At 35.6% G+C, this 25,581-nt stretch overlaps 1 protein-coding gene across 1 annotated transcript in view; it reads right to left on the bottom strand.

Annotated features, from left to right (window-relative positions):
• Positions 1-10,054: 10,054 nt before the first annotated feature.
• SPESP1 (sperm equatorial segment protein 1) overlaps positions 10,055-25,581 on the bottom strand; it is a 34,362-nt gene continuing 18,835 nt past the window's right edge. The window contains exon 2 of the mRNA XM_027568896.1: positions 10,055-11,205. Within this exon, the coding sequence (XP_027424697.1) occupies positions 10,172-11,205 (1,034 nt within the window). The 3' untranslated portion in view covers positions 10,055-10,171. The remainder of the gene's footprint in view (positions 11,206-25,581) is intronic.

The raw sequence follows: 25,581 nt of genomic DNA, 5'->3' as shown, positions 1-25,581 counted from the left end.
AAATAAGTCAAGCAGAGAAAGTCAATTATCATATGGTTTCACTTATTTGTGGAACATAAGGAATACCATGGAGGACACTAGGAGAAGGAAGGGAAAAATGAAGGGGGAGAAATCGGAAGGAGAGGTGAAGCATGAGAGACTATGGACTCTGAGAAACAAACAGGGTTTTAGAGGGGAGGGGGGTGGAGGGATGGGTTAGCCCAGTGATGGGTATTAAGGAGGGCATGTACTGCATGGAGCACTGGGTGTTATACGAAAACAATGGATCGTGGATCACCACATCAAAAACTAATGAGGTTTTGTATGGTGACTAACATAACATAATACAATAAAAAAATTAAAAAAATAAATAAATATACTGTAATGTACTAATATTTATTGAGCATATAATTACAGGCCAAACATTGTGCTAGGTGCTGGGATTACAGCAGTGAACAAAACTCTCATGGCCCCTCCATGGGAGACAAACACTAAACAAATAAATATATAAATAACTATAAAATCATAATTGTGATAAATGCTATTAAAAAATAAAGTACACTACCACCCACCCAGTGGAACAAGTCAGAAGCATAGAAGTTATTTCTGCCTTCTTTATTTATCTCGAATATCAAACAATCACCAAGTTCTATTGATTCTTAATTCCTAAATATTTCTGAAATTCAACTACTTAATTTCCATTTCCTCTGTTACCATCCAAGTGCAGGACATCATTGTCTTTAAGATTCCTATCACAGTCTACTAACTGGCTTCTACTTCTAGTCTTGCTCTCTCTTATGTTTTATCTGCACTGCAGCCTACTAGAATGACTAGTTAAAAGTGCTTAAAGTATTTCAAAATATTTTCACTGTCTTTAGGATAAAGTGCAAACTCCTAAGCATAACTAAAAACTCTGGACATTACAGGTAAAATAAACACCAGAAGATTCTAAGTGGTAGGAAAAAAGAAGGCATACTGGCTAGATAACTCTGAATCCAAGAAATGACATGGTGGTGCATTCTCTGCACTTTTTTTCTCCCTCATATATCCCAGACTTAGAGCTAAAAAAGCTGACAAACCAGAAACATGAGCAGGCACTGAGAGAAAAACCCTAACAGAAGCTATTCTCTGTAGCCAAAGGATTGGAAAGGAGTAGGCTAGCAACACATAAAACTTTTAGACAGTAACCACTCAATTACAGCCAAACATTACAGAAAAACTGTAACTTCTGACCCAATCCCCATTCCCAATGGCAAAAGCCAAATAGGGACCCTCCCCTCACCAGGGTCGTATTAGAGAAGGCTCAGTAGGAATACAGGAATTTCTTCCCCAATGGATGTACTTAATCCCCCACTTCTTATTAATGAAGAGTATGTGAGTAGCCTGAACTTCCACCCCTATCCAGCAGTAATGAGTCACCCCTCCTCCTCACCACTAGAATGGTGTCAGTGGTGGAGAGTCAGGAATTTTGTGGAGAGTCAGGAATTTTACCACTACCCAGCAGATACAATAATCAATAGATGTCAAGACCAAGATAACAGCAATTTCTGAACTACATGACAAAGATGTTAAAGCAGCCATCATAAAAATGCTTCAATGAACATTATAAACATGCTTCATATAAATGAAAAAAGTATAAAATCTCCCCTAAAGAAAGAGAGTCTTAGCAAAGAACTAGAAGATATGAAGAAGTACCAAGTGGAAATTTTGGAACTGAAAAATAAAATAGCTGAAACAAAAATCTCACTGGATGGGCTCAACAGAAGAACAGAGGGAACAGAGGAAATAATAAGTAAACTTGAAGACAGAATAATAGAAATTACCCAATCCGAATAATAAAAAGAAAGTGAACTGAAAAAATAAATGAATAGAGCCCCAGGATCCATGGGACTATAATAAAAGATCTAGTGTTCACATCATTGGAGTCCCAGAAAGAAAGAAGGTGGGGTTGAAAAAGTACTCAAAGAGGGGCGCCTGGGTGGCTTAGTGGGTTAAGTGTCTGCCTTTGGCTCAGGTCATGATCCCGGAGTCCCAGGATCAAGCCCGCATCAGGCTCCCCACTCAGTGGGGAGTCTGCTTCTCCCTCTCCCTCTACCCCCCACTCATGCTAGCTCTCTCTTGCGCTCATTCTCTCTCTCTCAAATAAATAAATAAAATCTTAAAGAAAAAGTACTCAAAGAAATAATGGACAAAAATTTTCTGAATTTGGCAAAAAGCATAAGCCCATAGATTCAAGAAACTGAACAAATTTCAAATAGGATAAATCCAAAATAATCTACACCAAGACACACTATAGTTAAATATCTGAAAATTCATATCAAAGAAAAACAGAAAAACCCTTGAAAATAGTGAGAGAGAAATGTCATTTTACCAGTAAGAAAAAACAATGCAAATGACAATGGGTTTCTCAACAAAAACCATGGAGGCAGGAAGGAATTAGTACAACGTTTTTAAAGTGATGAAAAGAAAGAACTATCAACCCAAAAGCCAAAATCCAGCAAAAATATCCTTCAGGAATGAGGGGAAAATGAAGATATTTCAGATAATGGAAATTGGAGGGTACACTGGAGAATTCTACCAAATGTTGAAAGAAGAATTAAGACGAATTTACACAATCTTTTCCAGAAAATGAAAGAAGGAGGAACACTCCCCTATTCATCTGATGAATCTAATCTAATCTAATCTAATATTACTCTGATGCCAAAATCAGATCCAAAAAATGCAAAAAAAGGAAAACTACAGACCAATATTGCTCATTAGTAGGTGCAAACATCCTTAATAATACTGGCATATGGAATTAAGCAATATATACAAAAGAATTAAACACCATAAATATTTTAGTTTTCTAGGACTGTCCTAACAGAGTACCATAAACTAGATAGCTTTAAACAACAGAATTTTACTCTTTCATGGTTTTGGAGGCTAGCATTCCAGAATCAAGGTGTCAGCAATGTCATTCTCCCTCTGAGACTCTGGGCAGAATCTTGCCTTTCCTCTTCTTTGCTTTTGGTGATGGCCATTGATCCTTGTCCTTCCAATCTACGTCTCTGTCATCACACAGTGTTCTCTCTGTGTGTCTCAGTCTTCAGGTGGCTTTTTCATCTTCTGATAAGGACACCAGTCCTACGGAATAAGGGACCTTGCATTTGGACGTTGTTTCTTAGACGTGACACAAAAGCACAAGCAGCAAAAGGAAATAAACATTGGACTGTATTGGAATTTAAAATTTCTGTGCTGAGGGGCGGCTGGGTGGCTCAGTCATTAAGCGTCTGCCTTTGGCTCAGGTTATGATCCTAGGGTCTTGGGATCAAGCTCCGTTTCTGGCTCCCTGCTTGGTTGGGAGCCTACTTCTCTCTCCCTCTTCCACTCCCCCTACTTGTGTTCCCTCTCTGTCTTTCTCTCTGTCAAATAAATAAATAAATAAATAAATAAATAAAATCTTTTTAAAAATCTAAATAAAATAAAATTTCTGTGCTGAAAACAATACCATTAAGAAAGTGAAAAGACAACTGACAGAATGGGAGAAAATATTTTCTAATTGTGTATCTAATAAGGGACCGGTGTCCAGAATATATAAAGAATTACAACTCAATAATAAAAAGACAAAGAGTCGGGGGATGGGTTAGCCTGGTGATGGGTATTAAAGAGGGCACGTTCTGCGTGGAGCACTGGGTGTTATGCACAAACAATGAATCATGGAACACTACATCAAAAACTAATGATGTAATGTATGGTGATTAACATAACAATAAAAAATTTAAAGAAAAAAATAAATAAAAAGACAAAGAACTCAATTAAAAAATGGCAAAGGATCTGAATAGACTTTCCTCCAAAGAAGATATACAAATAGCAAATAGGCACATGAAAATGTGTGCAACAGCATTAGCCATCAGAGAAATACAGGTCAAAACCACAATGAGATACCACTTCACTTCCACAAAGGGGGGCTGTAATAAAAAAAAAAAAAAGACATTGATAAGTATTGGGGAGGATGTGAAGAAATTGAAATCTTCATATATTGCTAGGGAGAATGTAAAAAATGATTCAACCCCTTTCAAAAACAGTTTGACAGTCTCCCAAAGTTATACATAAAGTTACCATATGACTCAGTAATTCTGCTCCTAGGTATATACCCAAGAGAATTTAAAACTTATGTGTACGCAAAAATGTGTACATCTGTAGCAGCATTATTCCTAATAGCCAGAAAGTGGGAAAAACCAAAAGTCTATCAACTGAGAAATGCATAAACAAAATGCAATATATCCATATAATGGAATACTATTGAGCCATAAGTAATGAAGTATGGATACATGCTAGAATACAGATAAACTTTGAAAACACTGTTAATAAGAAGCCAGTCACAAACGAACACATATGGTATGATTACATCATATGAAGTGTCCAAATAAGCAAATCCATAGAGAGAGAACACAATTGCCAGGGGCTGGGAGAGAGGAATGAGGAGAGGACTGCTGGTGGATATGGGGTTCTCTTTTGGGGGTTTTGAAATATTCTGGAATTAGATAGTTATGATGATAGTTGTAAAATTTTATAAATACACTAAAACTATTGTACACTTTAAAATAAAATAAATAAATGTTAAATAATAGTGATGACCCCAAATGCTGGTAAGGTTTCAGAGAAACTCATACCTTGCTGGTGGTTTTAGGATATGGTACAGCCACTCTGGAAAATGGTGGGCAGTTTCTTTTAATACTGAATATGTAACTACCATACATCACAGCAGTTTCACTCCTGGGCATTTATCCCAGAGAAATGAAAACTTATGTTCACACAAAAACCTGTAAATGAATGTTTATGGGAGTTTGTAATAGCCAAAACCTGGAAATAACCCAGAGGTTGTTAAGCAGATGAATAAATAAACCACGCAGCACCACTCAAGTAAAAAGGAAGGGATTGATGCATGCAACAAGCTTGCTCAAGCTCTAGAGAACTGAGCTGTGGGAAGATAAGCCAATCTCCAAGGATTATGTGCTGTATGATTCTACTTATAGGACATTCTTGAAATGACAAAATTATGGAGATGGAGAAGAGAATGGTGGTTAGCAGAGGTTAGGAAGGTGTGAAAACAGGAGGGAAGTAGGTGTAGCTATAAAAGGGCAATGTGAGGGATCCTTGCAGTTTTGTTAATGTTCTGTATCTTATACTAACATATTTATCTTGCTTGTGATATTGCACTATAATTTTGAAGATATTACCATTAGATGAAATGAGTGAAGAGCACATTAACTAGATCTCTTTGTATTATTTCTTAAAACAGCATGTTTATATATAATTATCAAAAACTTAAAAAATTTAATTAAAAGGTAATAGTCACAACAATGAGAGCACTACACACCTATTAGAATGGTAAAAATCCAGAACACTGACAACACCGTGTGCTGGTGAGGATGTGGAGGAACAGGAACTCTCATTCATTGCTGGTGGGAATGCAAAATGGTACAGTCACTTTGGAAGACAGTTTAATGGCTTCTACAAAATTAAAAATACTCTTACCATACAACCCAGCAATTGGGCTCCTTGGTATTTACCCAAAGGAATTGAAAACTTATGTCCATACAAACACCTGCACCTGGTTGTTTATAGCAGCTTTATTCATAATTGCCAAAACTTGGAAGCAACCAAAATGTCCTTTATCGGTGAATGGATAAATAGACATTATTCAGAGCTAAAATTAAATGAGCTATGAAACCATGAAAAGACACAGAGAAACCTTAAATGTGCATTATTAAGTGACAGAAGCCAATCTGAAAATGCTACATACTATATGATTCCAACTATATGACATTATAGGAAAGACAAAACTATGGAGACACTAAAAAGATCGGTGGTTGCCAGAGATTGAGAGGAGGAAGGAATGAGTAGGCAGAGCACAGAAGATTTTTAGGGCAATGAAACTACTCTTTATGATACTATAATGGTGAAAACCTATCACTTGTCCAAACCTACAGAATGTATACCACCAAGAGTGAATCCTAACATAAACTATGGACTTGGAGGTCATAATGATGCATCAGTGTAAGTTTATCAATTGTAACAAATGTACCACTTTGGTGGGGGAAATTGATAGTGGGGGAGGCTATACATGTGTGGGTATATATGGAAATTCCGCACCTTCTCCTTAATTTTGCCTAAAACTGCTCTAAAAAAATAGTTTATTTTTTAAAAAAGGTAAAACCACTAAAACACTAGAATAAAAAAGAGGAATTTTGTAAAATCTCAGAGTGGGAAAGGTCAGACACAAAACACAAAGGCACCCAAAGAAAAAAATGTATAAATTTGATTTATAAAGGTTTTCAATTTCTACATGGAAAAATCAAAACACAAATAATAAACTAGACAAAATATTTGTAAAAATATGACACAAAATTCCAATTTCCTTGTTATATTAAAAGGTTGTATGTATCACTAAGGAAGAGCAACCATCAGAGAAATAAACATGAACATGCCGTTTTCAGAAATAAAAATATAAATATAAAAAGATGTCCAACCTCACTCATAATTAAATAAATATACATTATAACAACTAGATAATACTTTTCATCTATCAGATTGGCCAAAATATAGAAGTTTGCTAACTTTCGCATGTTCAAAGGTGTGAAAAAAACTGGCACAATTGAAACTTTGGTCTACTCAAAAATGTGCACACAGATGTTTGAAGCAGTTTTATTCATAACTGCAAAACTTGGGAGTAATCAAGGTGTCCTTCAACAGGTGAATGTATAAACTCTGGTACATCCATACAATGGAATATTACTTAGCACTAAAAGAAATGAGCTGTCAAGGCACAAAAAAACATGGAGGGATCTTAAACACATATTAAGGGAAGCCAATCTTAAAAGGCTATATTCTATATGATTCTAACTACATGACATTCTAGAAAAGGCAAAAGTATAGAGACAGTAAAAAAAATCAGTTTTGCCAGGGACTGGAGGGATTAGGGAGGAAGGGGGAGGGATAAATAGGTGACGCACAGGGGATTTTTAGGGCAGTGAAACTATTGTGTATGATATTGTAATGGTGGATATGTGTTGTTATATATTTGTCAAAACCCATAAAATGTACAATACAAAGAGTGAACCTTAATGTAAACTATGGAGCTTCAGTTAATAATAATGTATCAATGTGGGTTCATCAATTGTAAGAATTGTACCACACTAATATAAGATATAAATAATAGTGGAAACTATGGTAGACTAGAGAGAAGTATTTGGGAACTCTGTATTTTCTGATTTCTCTATAAGCCTCCAACTGTTCCAAAAGAATAAAGATCTAAATTAAAAAAATAGGTCACCATTGGAGGATTCTATGAACTAATTATTTTGAAAACTGTTAAGAGAAAGATTTGATGTCTTTCTAATATACACTGGACCCCTAGGGAATCAAATAATAGAGGAGAGGAAGTTTCTCGTTATAGACATATTCCTGCTAATAAGGAAGGAATGATATGTCCATTTTGCAACACCTGATCAATAATCTATCTAGGTAATGAACATCAAAGGCTGCTCTATAAATACAAAAGTAAACACAACCAGGGCACCTGCGTGGCTCATTCATTAAGCATCTGCCTTCAGCTCAGGTCATGATCCCAGGGTCCTGGGATTGAGCCCCGCTTCTGGCTCCCTGCTCTGCAGGAGGCCTGCTTCTTCTCCCTTTCCCACTTCCCCTGCTTGTGTTCCTTCTCTCGCTCTATGTCAGATAAATAAATAAAATCTTAAAAAAAAAAAGTAAACACAACCAGATGATCTATGCTATCTTGACCAAAAAAAAGAGACAAACCTGAGTCTGATAAAGCCTCTCTAGATCCAACTATCAATTTACAGAAAATACGGAGGACAGGAAAACATACTAAAAGGCATTATGGGGATACAATCAGCAAAATCCATAGGTGTAAAACTATAGGTCAAACCTATTTCTTTGATAAGTAAGCTTCAAGGGGAAAAAAGATGAAAGAAACTCTTTAGATTAAAAGACTTACGGGGCGCCTGGGTGGCTCAGTCATTAAGTGTCTGCCTTCGGCTCAGGTCATGATCTCAGGGTCCTGGGATGGAGCCCAGATCGAGCCCCACATCAGGCTCCTGCTGGGCAGGAAGCCTGCTCCTCCCTCTCCCACTCCCCCTGCTTGTGTTCCCTCTCTCGCTGTCAAATAAATAAATAAAATCTTAAAAAAAAAAAAAGATTTACGAGTCAAATCAAATCTCAATGTGTGAACTTTATTTGGATCTTTGATTCATACAAACTCTAAATTTAAGAAAATTATTAACAGTTGAAAATCTGAACAATGACTGGATATTTGATGATAAAGAATTATTAAATTTGTATGTGTGGTGATATTGTGGTTGTTTTTTTTCAAAAAAAAAAAAACTTAAAGAGCTTCACACTGTAATCTTTACAAATGAAATGAAAAAGTATCTGGGATTTAATTCAACATAAAATAGGAAAGGGGAAAAGGTGAGGGTTTAGGTGAAACAAGACAGGTCATTAGTAGATCACTGTTGAAACTGGACATTAGGTACATAGATCTATTACATTAATCTGTTTACTTTTTCACATGTTTGAAATCTTCCATAGTAAAATTAATTTTAAAAAATAAGCAACACACACACAAAATAAAACAAACAAACAAACAAACAATGGGAAACAGTAATGAGTATTATTGTGAAACAAAACCTATGTGGTCTTTTTTATGATCTAGCTAATTGTGTAGGAATTCTTTTTGATCCCTGCTACTTTCTCAGTCTCCATGTCCATGCAATCACCAAATACTGTTCATTCTACTTCTAAACTAACACTTCTTTCGAACTAGTCGAAGCTAAATTTGGCCTTTGCTTAGTGCACTTCTACTTTTGCCTGCCTCCAAAACTGCAGCCAGAGTGGTTTTTTTAAAAACACAAATTTGATCATACCCATCTTTTGCTTAAAATCCACAAATGCTTCTCAGCGGTCATAGGATAACAGCTAGCATCGTCAATATGCACACACTTTAAGGCCTTGCGGGATCTGTTCCGACCCTATGTACCTAACCAGCTCCATCTTGAGATGTTCTGCCTTTCTTACACTCCAGCTACTTCTTGAACTTGCCATACTCCTTCCCAACTCAGAGCATCGCACTTGCTCTTCCCTCTGCCTGGAATGCCGCCTTCCCCCAACATGCAGCCTCATCCTTCAGATATCGCCTTAAATGCTACTTTCTCAAGATAGCTTTCCAGTTATTTTTGGTCTAGGTGAGATCAAACTTCTCACAGATTCATAACAACTTGTCACAACTGAAATTTAAAAATTACTGAGGTTATTTATTTAATGTCTATCTTTCCTCCTCTAATACAATCTCAAAGAGAGAAGGAACTAGGTCTTACTATATCCCCAAAGCCTAGTATTTTTTCTGCACATAGCCTAAAAGGTCAATAAATCTCTACTAAAGTATAAATGACTGGTTTGATGAGTGAATAAATAAATGAATTTAAATATAATATTGGTCAAATCATGAAAGAGAATTATGTGCACCATAAGCATAATATTACACAGTTAACCTTAGTCGTGTTAGTCATATTCCTGACAAAAGATTTGCAAAGCTTCGACGTATATATATAGAAATAAACAAAAATAGGAAGTGAGAATGGCTACATTACAAATCCAAGCTACAGTCACTCACTGATACTCCAAAAGTACTTAACAACAAAGAAACAGGGACGTATCTTCATATACCATCCACCTTTCAAAGGAGGCAGACAGATATTCAAATAAAAGTGCTGATTCAAGTTCCAACTTTGTTATTCAGACAGAAAACTCAGATTCTCTCAAAGAGTAATAAAGACCATATATCCTAAAATTTTACATTTATATTCAATTATTTAAAACAGGCTACATACAGATTGCACACCGTCTCCTAACTCTTACAAAATGGGTGAATTTAACTAATCTAGTCAAGTAAAATCAAAGATCTTCATAACTTTTAAAGTTAATTAATGAGAAAAAAACTACAAACTCCTGAACCAAAATTTTATTTTAAATTATTAGGCTTTCGTGCATATGAAATTTTTTTATAACATATGACATGGAAAGATGTTAGCACATTGAACAACAATAGAAAAAATTTTCATACAACTTGTAAATCACTAATATGTTTATTTCTCCAGTGAAATGAATGCACAGTTTGCTTAAATCAACTTTGTCATGGAACATCAAGTACATTTAAAATTTTTATATTATTCTTTAATAACTTCCTAATAAGGTTTTGAGTTTCTAGTTGACTTACACATAATATTTTTTTCAATGTATTGAATACTGTAGTAGCTTTTTGTCTCATTTCTGGTGGAACATGTCTAATATCTAAATATTCAGATAATTTAGATCTGGAATTGTACAGCATGTTAATAACAGTTTCAATGTCATCAATTCCACTACTGTTTCGTCCTGGTGGTAACAGCTGGGATTTATACATCTTTTGTAGTTTATGTTCCGCTGCTTCTGCTAAAGCAAGGCTCCGTTTTAGGTGCTCTCTAGAGGCTCGAATGTCCTCTCTGTATTCTGGCTTGAGGCTCTCAGCAAGAGGTACCTGTTGTACCTGTGAACGAATATCTGAAATTTTTTTCAAAATGTCTTCATTACTCAGAACCTGTGGGCGTTTTTCAAATGTTAGTGCATCCGATTTTTCCATTTCATTTTCACCCAAGAGCTGAGGAACATCTTCTAGTTCTGTGACCTTATCCACGTCAGTGCTCCAACCTGAAGAGGCAATAAATGGTTGGCCCGAGGTGACATCTGGACTTGGGGATGTCTCAGTAACGTTTGGCCATGGCTTTGGTGCCTCAGTTTGTGCCAGTTCTGGCTCTGGCTCTGGCTCTTTTACAATATATGGTTCATCTGTGTGCAACACAACAGAAACTTTATTTGGTTTAGTTGACCAGAATGCTGTACTTTGGGTAGTTTCCTTCTTCTCTACTTCCAGTGTGAAGCCTCCAGTAGGGGAAGCTGTGGGTTCTTCACTGATACGATTGATTAAAACACCATTTTCAGTGGAAAAGTCTCCATGTGTGATTATCTCCTTTAATCTTGATACTTTCGGTCCTATAGAATGAACATTATTTGGAGACTTTGATTTTTTCTCAGGACCTGGCTCCTTAGTAGGGACACTTAGTATTAGGTTCTGTAAAACTTCTACATAATGATTTAAGTTTTGTTCTTCATCAGGCGTCACAGTTATGCCTTAAAGGAAAAGAAAAATCAAACAGTAAGTAACACTTAATATTATATATGATATACTGACAGAATCTACTGACCTAATTTACTTCCTATGTTATCACTTAAAAGTTGAGATAAAGAACCAAGAAATAAAGCACTTTTGGCTCAGTCGATTTTCACCTAAATAAAAAAATATATATTTATTCAGATCCTTAACACATGAACAAGATTAGTGCAAAAGTTGCATATTAACACAATTCTCTATATTTTTTCGGTTTTACTCTCCCATATGATTCAGTAGGTAGCTTCTTAAAACAAAATTCTTGACCATATCCTCCACCACAGTGGTGTGCTGGAATTGGCTCATACTGGCTCACCAGAACCAATTATTCAATTTTTAGGAATTTTGTGAACCAAATGTTAAACATAGACATTATTAAAAATTATTTTAATTTGCAATTAAACAAATTGTATTCAAAATCCATCACTTCTTATTACTTTATGTCATTTTACTATTAACTATGGTCTTGAGGTTATTTACATCTAGTGTAGCTGTATGGTAGAAATGCTATGTGATGGTGTACTAGTCTATATCTCTTTCTCTGTCCCTGTTCAGTAACATCAAATAAATAGCCTGAAATCAACTGTGATGGAAATATTTACATCACATAAATGGGCAAGTGCTATAAATCTCGGCTTACCAGTCTCTCCAAAAAGCCAGTTGTTGAACGTTTACCAGTATACCATTGCCTTCAACCCAGCAAAGATCTAACTACAGCCTGTGGGTCATATCTGATGTAGAAATGTTAAGGTTCAGAGCAGAGTCAAGAAAGAATTCTTGAGACAACTTTGGTGCAAAAAGGTGGTATTATTAAAGCAAGGGGACAGCACCCATGGGCAGAAAGAGCTGCACTGGGATTGTGAGGGGTGGCCCATTATATATTTTCAAGTTGGGAGGGGGGTTAGGGATAGCCTAGGTCTCTAAGGAATTTGGAAGCAAGGTTTCCAGGACCTTGAGGGGCTAACTATTGTTAGGAAAAGGTCATTTATCACCGTCTAGTAAAACCTTACTCATGAAACCCTTCAGATGTATATCACTGGGCCATCTGCTTGAAGGATGATTGCTAACATATATCATGGGGGTTATAGGAAAAGGAAGTTTCCAAAGGAATTTTTATATGTTAAAGGAGACTTACAGGATCCTGGTGGTTGGGATAATGTTACACTAAGATTGCCCTTTGCCCTTAGCAAAGTATCAACATCAAGGTAATTGAGTTCCTAGAGGAAGGTCACTCTGCCTGTATCAAGGACTTGTCAACTGGCTGCAAGTTGTAAGGAAATTTATTTTCTTTTGCTTTTGATTCCCACATTAATATCCACCTAATTGTTTTGTAAATAAAGTTGTATTGGAACCCAGCCAGTCTTGCCCATCTGTTTATGTATTATCTATGGCTGCTTTTGGTTGCAACAATAGAACTGAGTAGTTACAACAGAGACCACATGGGGTACAAAGCTGAAAATACTATCTGGCCCTTTACAGAAAAAGTTTGCCAACTCCTGGTCTAAACCATCAACACTTCACTCTTAAAACAAAATAGCAGTTCTATTTATACAGGTATTTTGCAGCATCTGAGTGGTTGGTGAAGCCTCTCATTTCCAACACAGAAAACAAAAAAGATTATTGAATAAGATATTCCGAAATTCTCCTCAGGTCCCCTACTCCTAAGATGGCTTTTAATATTAAGTGCTGGAATTTTGTACTACATGTCATTTTTTAAAAGATTTTATTTATTTATTTGAGAGGGAGAGAATGAGAGATAGAGAGCACGAGAGGGAAGAGGGTCAGAGGGAGAAGCAGACTCTCTGCTGAGCAGGGAGCCAGATGAGGGACTCGATTCCGGGACTCCAGGATCATGACCTGAGCCGAAGGCAGTCGCTTAACCAACTGAGCCACCCAGGCGCCCCTACATGTCATTTTGAAATGATTTTGCCACTATCAAGGATATAAATTGACTTAATTCAAGAAAGTAAGTCACTTTTTACCAAACTCTAATGCGTAACTCCTACCTAAATCCTCCCTCTGCAGGCAAAATGAAATTACAAACTTTATGTTCAGCAGGTACTTCTATTCAGCACTTTCACAAGCACAAAACGGTTAAGAATGCTTTATATTTAAATGTTTTTCCTCTCTTCCTTAAGTCTTGTTACAACTTAGAAAGGCCAGATGGATATTTAATCAAAATTGAAAGTATATTTCTAAATTAGAAACAAGTTTTTTAAGATTTTTTATTTATTTATTTGACAGAGAGAGACACAGAGAGAGAAGGAACACAAGCAGGAGGAGTGGGAGAGGGAGAAGCAGGCTCCTGCCAAGCAGGGAGCCCGATGCGGGACTCGATCCCAGGACCCTGGGATCAGGACCTGCGCCGAAGGCAGATGCTTAACAACTGAGCCACCCAGGCGCCCCTAAAAACTTTCTTAATGAGAACAGTTTAGTAGGCAAAGTGATAATGGAAAGATACCAGACTTCTCTGAAGATCTAGATTCTAAAAGTACATTCTGCATTTTATGTTATGCTTAGAAAAGCCTTGCATACTTCAAGATCCATATGACAATGATAAGTGAAAAAAGGGAGATAGATTTTGATATCATCTCTGTAATAATTCTCATAAAATCGCTGACCCTGTATCATGCATTTTGTCTGTGAATTGTGGATTTTAAAAAATGGACTAGAAGGTTAACATACCTAACGCTTGTGGGTTGTTGCCTATTTTGTGCCAGTCTCAGCCTATCCATAGTAAGGCTGCAGACTAGAAATGCCTGGTGGTGCTCACCTGGGCCCTGGAGTGAGCTACCCACAGACATTTCCCCTTTCCAAATCAGTGTTATGACTGGACTGACCCTTGTGGTTCTTATTACGATTCCAAGACATCCTTCAGCAACAACCATCAGGAAACTTTGACAAAACAAAGGTTTATTACTTATAAGACCTGGAAATTACATAGTACACTTGGGGCCACACAGCGGGAGGTGGAGAGGGATGGAGAGAAAAAAACAGAGAGAGGGAGAGAAGGAGAGTGTGTGGGAGCCCAGGAAAGAAAGGGAGCCAGAGACAGTGCCAGAGAGTGGGGCGGGGTGGGGAGGGGTGGCGGGTAGAGGGCAAATGGGCCAGGGGTTCTCCTTTTATTGGGGTCAAATGTGGGGGCTCTAGGGCTCACTCTTTATTGATGAATTAAAACATAAGAGCATGAATTTGAAGCTCAGGCAGAGGAAAAAACAAATGACCCAAAAGGACAGTTATCAAAATCAATTAAGATCTGCAAAACAAAGGAGCCTCATTAGGGGCAGGTGGCCTGGCTCTTTATCTAGGCTTGTGGCTGGCACAGCGTATATTTAAGATAGCAATCTTTGAGATGGATGGCTCTTTGATATGGATGCCTCTACAATCAAAGCTTAAGTCTGGCACTTGGCATTACAAAAAAAGAAAAAAACCACAACTGTCCGAGTCTATACTACATTGTCTCTGAGGAGAGGAAATGGGACTGAAGTCAGGTCATTAAAAGGGACTTTACACTTACCCACATATAATATTTTACTCTCTAAAAACACATAAGCGCACATACCCAATCATTCAATATAGTGAACCATTAAAACTCACATTTTAAAAAGGAAAATAACTTATTTATGTATTCTCATAGGCATGTAATGCGTTGTCCTGAATCTATAGTTTTCCTGGAGGAAAATATTAAGTAAAATGAATATGCAGCCTAGTGCAGTGAAAAAAACCTTTTTTTATTCTGGTCCGCCTTGTACCACTTTCTAAGCATCATGACCTTAGGCAATTACTTAATTTCTCTCAACATTTACTTAACTATAAAATTAAGTTACTCTATTTGTCCTTTTATCTCATAGAACCAAATAAATCAGATACTTGAAAAATGCTTTAAAAGCCCTAAAAAGGAAAATAAATAAATAAAGCTCTATAAAGATAATTGCTGACATTTCTCATCTTAAATTATAAAGTTAAATCCCTTAAAAAAAATACGCCTTGGATCCTATCTGTAAAAAACACTAGAAGCTTTTCTGCTAAAGACTGAAATAAGATCAGGATACTAATATCTCCATTATTATTTAACATCATGTCGGAGGTATTAGTCAATGTAATCAGACAATGGAAAATAACTGGAAGCATGAGAGTTGGGAAGAAAAAGTTTAAACTATGTTTATGTGTAGATGATATAGTTAGACATCTAGCAACACAAAAGTATTCCTTTGAAAAGCTACTGCAAGGAGTAAGAGAATTTAGAAAAGTAGCAAGTTATAAAATCAACATACAAAAATCAGTATACCAATATAAACCAGTTAAAAGATAAAGAAGATTTTGATAACAAATAATGAAAGAAAATATCTAATCATAAATTTAAAAAGACATGTCCAAAATCTGTAGGAGTAATTACATTAGGCTGAATATCGGCATCCAGATATCAGGTCCTAATCCCTGGAACCTGTAACTATTACCTTATAAGAAAAAAGGTCTTTGCAGATGTGATTAAATTAAGGATCTTGACAGGGGGTTATCCTAGATTATCTGGGTAGACTCCAAATCCAATCACAAATGTTTTTATAAGAGAGAGACAAACAGAGATTTGATACACAGAAGAGGAAGGGGTAATATGGAGGAGGAGGCAAAGATTAGAATGAAGTGGCCATAAGACTTGGAATGCTGGCAGCTACCAGAAGCTAGAAGAGCCAATTAAAATACTGTCTCTTAGAGCTTGCAGAGGGAACACAGCTCTGCCTTACACCTTGATTGTGGCTCAGTGAAGCTGATTTTAGACTTATGGCCTCTAAAACTGTGAGAGAATAAATTTCTGTTATTTTTTGATACCAAGTTTATAGTAATTTGTTATAGCAGCCACAGAAAACTGATATAGGAATGTAACAAAATCTTCCAAAAAACATAATGTAAGCTTCAGCAAATGGAAAGATATACCATGTTCTTAGACAAGAAGATTCAATATCATAAAGATGCTTAGATGTCATATTCTCTCTGTTAATGTATACATTTAATATGCTCCTAACAAGATATCATTACTTGTTTTCTGGAGTTAGAAAAATGGATTATAGAGTTCATCTGGAAGGAAAAGTGAGTAAGAATACTGGAAAAATAGAGACTAGCCCCAATAGATATTGAAATATAGTATAAAGCCTCTATTATAAAAATAGTATAGCATTGCACATGAATGTACAGATGAATGGAACAGAACAGAAAATACAGAAACAGACCCAAATGCATATGGAAAAATAGCTCTAAGTGAGGGAAGTTTCAATTTATAAACTTACTTAGCTAATAAATGAAGAAGCCACCTATAATTATGACATTTTGCAATGATTATCAATATCAAAGATTATTTGTATTACAAAAAGATACACAATCAGACATTATGTATTTCCTGATGAAAGAACATAATAGCACCTATGAAGCAGTCTTGTAAAAATGGCCAAAACCTGAATCTAACAGGTCTCTCTAGATCTAACTAACAATATACTGAAAATACATGGGACAACAAAGGAAGATATAAACTAGACCATAGGGATATAATCAGCAAAATCTAGACTATGGGAAACTATAGAACATATGATCCAGTTTCAACAATTACATTGCAAGAACAAAAATAGAGATGAAGGAGGAATACATTAAAATGGAATTAAAAGATATATGAATTAAATGTATGAATCTTCTTTGAATCTCAATTCTACCAAACAAACTAGAAGAGAGAGAATCAGGGAAGTTTGAACATTGGCCAGATATTTGATAATCCTAAGGAATTAGTATTTTTTAGGTGTGAAATTCACATTATTATTGTTTATTTATATTCTAGTGCTTCACATTAAAATATTTACTAATGAAATTATATGATGTATCAAATTTGCTTCTAAAAAATTCAAGTCTGAGAAGTTGCGGAGAGGGACCAGGAAGGTGAGGGGGAAAGGAATGTGGGTGGACATATCAATGAAACAAAATTAATTGTGGGTTAGTAGTTGAAGCTGGTTATAGATATATGGAGATTTATTATACCATTCTTTCTACTTGTATATATATTTAAGTTTTTCCACAATAAATTTTTTTTTATATCGGTTTTGGAAAAATTTCAATTCTGGGCCACTATTCACATGCAAATCTAAAATCTGCAGCCAACAAAGGCTTAAATGCTTTTAAAAAGACATTGCCAGTAGATTGTAGGCTGCTAAACATTCCATTTAAAAAAAAATTTTTTTTTAAGATTTTATTTATTTGAGAGAGAGAGAGCAAGGGCAAGGGGGAGGGGGAGAGGGAGAGGGAGAAGCAGACTCCCCGCTGAGCAGGGAGCCCTATGTGGGACTTAATCCCAGGACCCTGGGATCATGACCTGAGCCAAAGGCAGATGCTTAACTGACTGAGCCACCCAGGCACACTAAACATTCCATTTTTAATCATTTAACTTCTCCCTTCTCAAAGTAGTAAACAGGACATCCAGGTTACTGTTAGGTGAATTAGACTGTCAAAGGACAGGAAAAGGAGATCCTTACTGCCAGCTGATTCCTAAAAATAAATTGAAGTACTCATTATCCCTTTATACTATCACTTAGGCAACATTAAAAAACCTGTTCATGGCTGCCGAACAATACAGCACCCTATCCTCTACCTTGTTTTTCTTCTCTTCTTTGTGAACCCTTTGTCTCCGTATTGTTCTATTGTTAAATCTATCCTCTCGCCACACACTTCCCACCTCCTACTTTTGGCCCCTAAAACATCTACTTACTTCACTTCATACTGACTTCTCAGTTTCACTAATCAGGACTGCTCTTGCAAATCAATTTGATCTTTATACAAATGTTTGCAGGCAAGGTAGTAAAAGATAGTCAAGGCTCAAACATCCTGACTGGCCACTATGAAAACCTGCTTTCCCCATTCTTCAGAAGTTCCTAGAAAGATGAACAAAATTCAAATTCTTACGAAGACCAGACTACTCTGCTAGAAGTTGAGTTTTTACACATTGGATATGCATGGTTTACACTGGTGTGCTTTATAATATCCTCCTCTATCTTCTTTACCAGTTAGTGATCCAACCAAACATAGCAATGTCTCCGAATGTGGATAAGGTAAGAATCTCTTCCACCTTTAGAAACCATAATGCTGTTTTCCAGTGCCTCTAGTTAGCAGGATGGCTCCCTGCTAAGCAGGCTTAAGGTTTAATAGGAATCACAGATACAGATGTCATAGTTGTGCTTGAGACTGTCTGCATTTTTCTTCTTGAAATGGTACAGTGAGAATTAGTCACATGACAGAAATAATAGGAAAGTAAACAAAATGGGAAAACAACTGTAGGAACAAAAGTGGCATGAAATCTGAAGGGGAAAATTGGAAGACAGTGATTGAAAAGACCGTAATCGCGCTGACTGACTGAGCAATTGCTCTGTGCCAGGTGCTATACGAAGGGCTTTGAACGTGAGGAGTGTTTTTATAAAGAGGAAAATAAGGACACTTAGAAAGAATAAGTAATTTGCCTAAGATTATATTTGATTTGTAGGTGGTAATAATGGCATTCAAACAGAGGCTACCTTATTTCAAAGCAGGTACACGTAACAACTACACAGTGTTGTCATAAAAAGATGACACAAGGATGCTGGAAAAATAGAAGTATGATAATAAAATTGTCCTGGAAGAATTCAACTCTTGTAAATACTAAAATACAATCAATCAATACATAAGTAAAATATACAAAATTTTGCTCTACTGTCAAGTGGATGAAAATATATCCCTTTCATATATTAAGATGTATTTAGAAATATTTTTTAAACCTGATCCAAAAACCTTTTTTACTTTTTATTTATTTTTAAATTCTTATTTAAATTCCAGTTAGTTAACATACAGTGTCACATTCGTTTCAGGTGTACAATACAGTGATTTGACACTTCCATACAACACCAGGTGCTCATCATGACAAAGCACACTCCTTAATCCCCATCACCTATTTCACCAACCCCCCCACCCACCTCCCCTCTGGTAACCATCAGTTTGTTCTCTATAGTTTAGAATCTGTTTCTCAGTTTGCCTCTCTCTTTTTTCCCTTTGCTTGTTACTTAAATTCCACGTATAAGTGAAATCATATGGTATTTGTCTTTCTCGGACTGATTTATTTCATTTAGCTCCATGCACATCATTGCAAATGGTAAGATTTCATTCTTTTTTATAGCTGAGTAATATTCCATTGTATACATATACCACATCTTCTTTATCCATTCATCAGTTGATGGACGCTTGGGCTGTTTCCATAATTTGGCTATTGTAGATAATGCTGCTATAAACATTAAGGTGCATGTACCCCTTTGAATTAGTATTTTTGTATTCTTTGGGTAAATACCTAGTAGTGCAATTGCTGGATCGTAGGGTAGTTCTTTTTTTAACTTTTTGAGGAACCTCCTCCATACTGTTTTCCACAGTGGCTGCACCATTTTGCAATCCCACCAACAGTGCAAGAGGATTCCCCTTTCTCCACATCCTTGCCAAAAGTCATATCTTGTGTTGATTTTAGCCACTCTGACAGATGTGAAGTGATATCTCATTGTAGTTTTGATTTGCATTTCCTTGATGATTAGTGATGATGAGCATCTTTTCATGTGTCTGTTGACCATCTGTATGTCTTCTTTGGTGTCTAAAATTGATCCAAATTTGATATGTTTTTGTTACCACAAAGTATGGATAGCAAGTGACAGTCAATGACATATAAAAGAATACATTCACTTTACACAGAGGCAAAAAGTAAGTTAGTTTTGAGTTTATTTTGAGGAAAATAATAAAATCTGATTTAAAATGAGCAATGTAATAAAAAACAAATCAACAAACAATAGTTTCAAATACATTTCCTTCTCAAGAATGGCCAATTAAAGATGGAAGAAGAGAGTACAAGAAATAAAATAAAAGCCAGTTAACATGAAAAGCTGCTAAAGTTCACTGTTCATAAAAGAAATGCAAGTTAAAAACAATCTTTATTTTGTCAGTCAAGTAGGTAAAAAATTTTTCTAAAACAATAAAACCTAGGATTGGCATGTGTATAATTACTTCCTTAGTAAAAGAAGTAACTTCCTGGGACACCTGGGTGGCTCAGACAGTTAAGCATCTGACTCTTGATCTCAGCTCAGGTCTCAGTCTCAGGGTCATGAGTTCAAGCCCCATGCTGGGCTCTGTGCTGGGTGTGGAGCCTCCTTAAAAAAAAAAAAAAAGTAACTTTTCTTCCTTTTTGATCCTCACATCCTTCATTAGTTTCTCACTAGCACACTGATCTTTTCTTTATAGAATTTAAGACAATCTTAACTATATATATTTGTTTAATGTTTTTTAACTACTACATACTGTAAGCTCTTTGAAAGCTGTGACCATGTCTGCTTTGTTCTCTATATCCCCTGTTCTACCCAGTGCCTAGAGCCATGGCAGACAGTCAAAAAGCATTTGTTAAGTGAATGACTGAATGAATAAACCAAATGCTGGCAGGTATGTAAATTAATTGTACCTCCACTAATTTCTCTTAAGGAAATAATCACAGGTAAAAAAAAATTCTATAAAATTCTGTAAGAATGTTGTAGAGGAAAACTAAATGTCATGTTATGTCTAAAATAAATCTGCTCGTCTAAAGACTGTCTTTGTTTTGATTTGTTTTGATTTTGGGTTTGTTTAGTTTTCAGGCTTTTTGTTTGGTTTTATTTCTTAGCTAATAGTCCAATAATAATTAGTGAGAAAATCTGGGCATTAAAAAAAAGTTCTCTTATTTTAGGCTAAGAAGGCAGTTTTTATGTTTTTCTAAATTTCTAAGTCTGAAGTTTATCAACAACAACATCATAATTATTGTAGTTAAATAGCTCCAATTTTCAGAAAGCCCTGCACTTCTTCTAACTGGCCCTTACTAAATAGCCTAATATAAAGTTAGATCACATAAATTAAACTAAATTTGTTTAAGTTCTGTTAATTTTCTTTTATTAGATTTTATCAATCTCTAAGGTAACATTGCATTAACGTCATTTTAAGTAAATTACAATCTTAGGGATTAAAAATCCCTAAGGGTTACTAGGATTAAAATACCTTTGTAACTTATCTATTACATATTTTAAAGTATACAATTCAATGGTATTTAGTATATTCACAGCTGTGCAACTATCACCAACCACGATCTAAGTTTAAAATAGTTTCATCATCCCCAAAATAAACCCATTCCCCAATTCCCTCAGCCCTAGGCAAATACTAAACTACCTTCTGTCTCTATGGATTTGCCTATTCTTGATGTTTTATATAAATTAAATCATACAATATGTGTTCTTTTGTGACTGGCTTCTTTCACTTAGCATAATGTTTTTAAAACTCATCCATATTGTAGCATACATCAGTATTTCATTCCTTTTTATGGCCAAATAATATTCCATTGTATGGATATACCACCTTTCATTTATGAATTCATCAGTTGCTACACATTTGGCTTGTTTCTACTTTTTAGTGATAATGGTGATGCTGCTATGCTCATGTACAAGTTTTTGTGTGGATGTATGCTTTCATTTCTCTTGAACATATGTCTAGGAGTAGAATTACTAGGTCATATGATAATATTATGTTTAACCTTTAAGGAACTGCCGAAGCAGCTGCATTCCCATCAATATATGAGGGTTCCAATTTCTCCATATCATCCTAATACTTACCTGTCCTTTTGATTACAGCCATCCTTGTGGGTGTTAAGTCATAACTCATTATAGTTTCAACGTGTATTTCTCTAACAGCTAATAATACTGAACATCTTTTCACATGCCTGTTGGCCATCTGTGTATCTTCTTTGGAGAAATCTGTATTCTGATACTCTTCCCATTTTTTTAATTGGGTTTTCTTTATTATTGAGTTGTAAGTATTCTTTATATATTCTGGAGACCAGTCCTTTGTCATATGTATGACATATGTCAGATATGCCATATCTTTGTCATACATATGATTGAAAATATTTTCTCCTACTCGTTAGTTGTATTTTCATTTTCTTAAGGTTATCATTTGCAGCACAAAAGTTTTTAATTTTAATGTGGTTCAATTTATCTATTTTATTGAGGCTGCTTGTGCTTTTGATATATCTAAGAAACTGTTGCCAAATCCAAGGGCACAAAGACTTACATCTATATTTTCATCTAAGAGTTCTAAGTTTTAGCTTTTACATTTAGATCTATGACCTAGCTTGAATTAACTTTTATACATGGTTTGAGGTAAGGGTCCAACTTCATTCCTTTGCCTGGTGTCCCAGCACCATTTGCTGAAAAGACTGTTCTTTTCCCCACTGAATTGTCTTGGTATCCTTGTTGAAAATCAACTGACCAATAATGTAAGAGGTCCTTTCTGGACTCTCGATTCAATTTCATTCATCTATGTCTATTCTTAGGCCAGTACTACACTGTCTTGATTACTGTAGTTGTATAGTAAGTTTTGAAATCAGGAAGTGTGAGTCCTTGAACTTTGTTCTTTTTCAGGATTGTTATGGCTAGTCTAGGTCCCTTGTAATTCCATATGAATTTTAGTATCAGCTTGTTAATTTCTGCAAAAAAGCAAGCTAGGATTGTGACAGAGTGTTGAATCTGTAGATCAATTTGGGAGTATTGCCATCTGATACATTTTTTAACAGAATTCAAGATTATACATAATATATTTACATAAATGGGATCATAATATATATACTATTACATTTGATCATTTACATTTTTTATTGAAATATGCTTCTTATGCATTTTAAAGTCATTCAGTTTCTTGGCCTTAAAGCCACAAAGCCAAGAACCTAAAGAATTAGGTATTTTTCATCTGCAGAGTAAGCAACACAAATTATTTCTCATTTCATCTTTTATGACTAAAGGGTACAAATGAAATTTTCAGGGCAAGGTGATTTTGGACTAGGAAAGCAGAAGGCATAGTGTATAAGTTCTTGGCTTCTAACAATGTCTGTGGGGATGTTTTCATCCACTCCATTCTTTTTAAGAACCACAAAGGGCAAGGAGAGAAGTTAAAATAGCCACCAGCAACAACTACCAAACCCATCAACAAGCAAATAAATGTAAATAAAAAGCATAATTCTATATGTTTGAAGCACATTTAAAAGGCCACTTGGCTTTGGCATCACGTTCTCGTTATCCTGTTGTGGTATAGCTATCAGGATCAGTTGGGAGAGCACCTTCGTGTGAATGGACCATCTTGACACATTTCATTAACTTCTGAAATAATATGGTAGCATATCTTCTAATATGTGAATCCTGTTGGTGGGTAGCCTCTGGCAGGGGTTGTGGGGAGGGAGGTTGGCAAAAGAATCATGAGTCTGTCCATATTTTATAGGGAGATAAGTAAGATCTTGTAAGCTCTGATTTGTATTAGTTTTTGAGTAAGGAAACACTTTTGCTGATCTGGGTTACATAAATAAAATGAAATGTAAACAATATTTTTAAGCATTAGAGAAAAATTCACCCAAGTAAAGTATTAAGTATTTGAAAAGTAGTTCTTACACTTTTGAATTTCATTATGACTCATACACTTTCTTTTTAAGGATTTTTTTAAAGATTTTATTTATTTATTTGACAGAGAGAGCACAAGCAGGGGGAGTGGCAGGCAGAGGGAGAGGGGGGAAGCAGGCTCCCTGCAAGCAGGGAGCCCAACGACTCACACATTTTTTAAGTCTTATATTATCATTTTCTTTTTTTATGTTCATATGGTCACAACTTAGCCAGTTGGAGCCACTGTAAGCTGTCTCCTGTCCTTTTGAGGGAACCTCTGAATTTTTAAAGCATCCTTGCTTGTTCTCTGGCAGTTACTGCTGCCTGCCTCCCTGCCATCTCCTATCCCACTCTCATCCTTACCCCTCCAATTTGTACTTATTTCCCTAAAGATGAAAATCAGCTATCTGTTCAAGGAATCCTAGTTTCTTTTTAAGGAAAACAATATTAGAGATAAAAATCCGAGGGCTAGAAGTATATATCAAAACTAGCATTACAGAGTGACAATGTTATTACGCCATCTTAGTCAAGAGAACTAAAAAATATATATGTACAGACATTAATTTTCACTGATCTTTTCCAATTGACTTTTAGCATTAATTTAAAGCACACCTACCTGAATTTTAAACCCTCATCTAAATTATAATTGCATTCCCTTTTATAACATAATAAGCCATACAACTATTACTTTAGCTGTAAATCTTGATTAAAACTGACATAATTATTGGTTCTGTCAATAACAACTTATGAATATTAAAGCTCACCATAAAAATACTGACTGAATAACAAGGTTGAACATTACAATTGCTTTTGGATAATTTGACTACATTCCATTCTAACTAGTGAATGGTCAAATTATCTTGTTTGGGGTTATGTGTAATTTTTAAAACTGTTTTGTTGTTAAATACACCATAGTCTGATATATTCTCTATTCTAATTGCTTAATTTTCATTTGAGATTGTTAATGTTTTTTTTTTTAAAGATTTTATTTATTTATTTGACAGAGAGAGACACAGTGAGAGAGGGAACACAAGCAGGGGGAGTGGGAGAGGGAGAAGCAGGCTTCCCATGGAGCAGGGAGCCCGATGTGGGGCTTGATCCCAGGACCCCAGGATCATGATCTGAGCCGAAGGCAGACGCTTAACAACTGAGCCACCCAGGCGCCCCAAGAGATAGTTCATGTTTTAACTGACGATTGTTTCTTGGTAGCAGCATTACAGTACTAGTGTTTAAAAGAAGCCTTTTTTTTAAGTACACTTTGAGATGGATGAAAAATATAAGCAGTTTGGTCTATCATATTCAAGAATCTTATTTGGTTAGCCTAATGATTCATGTAGCTACATGAATAATCTTTCTCTCTATATAAGTTCTTTCTGGAGAAACTGTTTTGGAAGTGTAAGAAACAGGAAATTCTAGTCATCTAAATTTCTATGCAATATTTTATTTACTTACTTATTTTTTATTTTTTTAAACATTTTATTTATTTATTTGAGAAAGAGACAAAGCAAGTGAGCGTAAGTGAGTGGTGGGAGGGGCAAAAGGAGAAGAGAGAATCCCAAGGAGACTCTGGGCTCAGCCTGACATGGGGCTCAATCTCACAACCCTGAGATCATGACCTGAGCCAAAATCAAGAGACTGTAGCTTAACCAACTGAGCCACCCAGGTGCCCCTCTATGCAAGATTTTAAATAGTTGCATGCATTAAAACATAATACTTGTAAACTAGTCTAGGCTGGTATTATTTTGTTACTTGGTTCAGGCATTGGTTACACAGGGGCATTAACCATAAAAATTCATTACGCCTCTGATTTATGTACTTTATTGTATGTATATATTTAAAAGGTCATGTTTATCACTCTGTTTT

Source organism: Zalophus californianus, chromosome 6, assembly GCF_009762305.2.
Source record: "Zalophus californianus isolate mZalCal1 chromosome 6, mZalCal1.pri.v2, whole genome shotgun sequence".
Taxonomy (NCBI): Eukaryota; Metazoa; Chordata; class Mammalia; order Carnivora; family Otariidae; genus Zalophus; species Zalophus californianus.
Note: the sequence above shows the minus strand (reverse complement) of the source record. Positions and strands in the feature narration are given on the sequence as shown.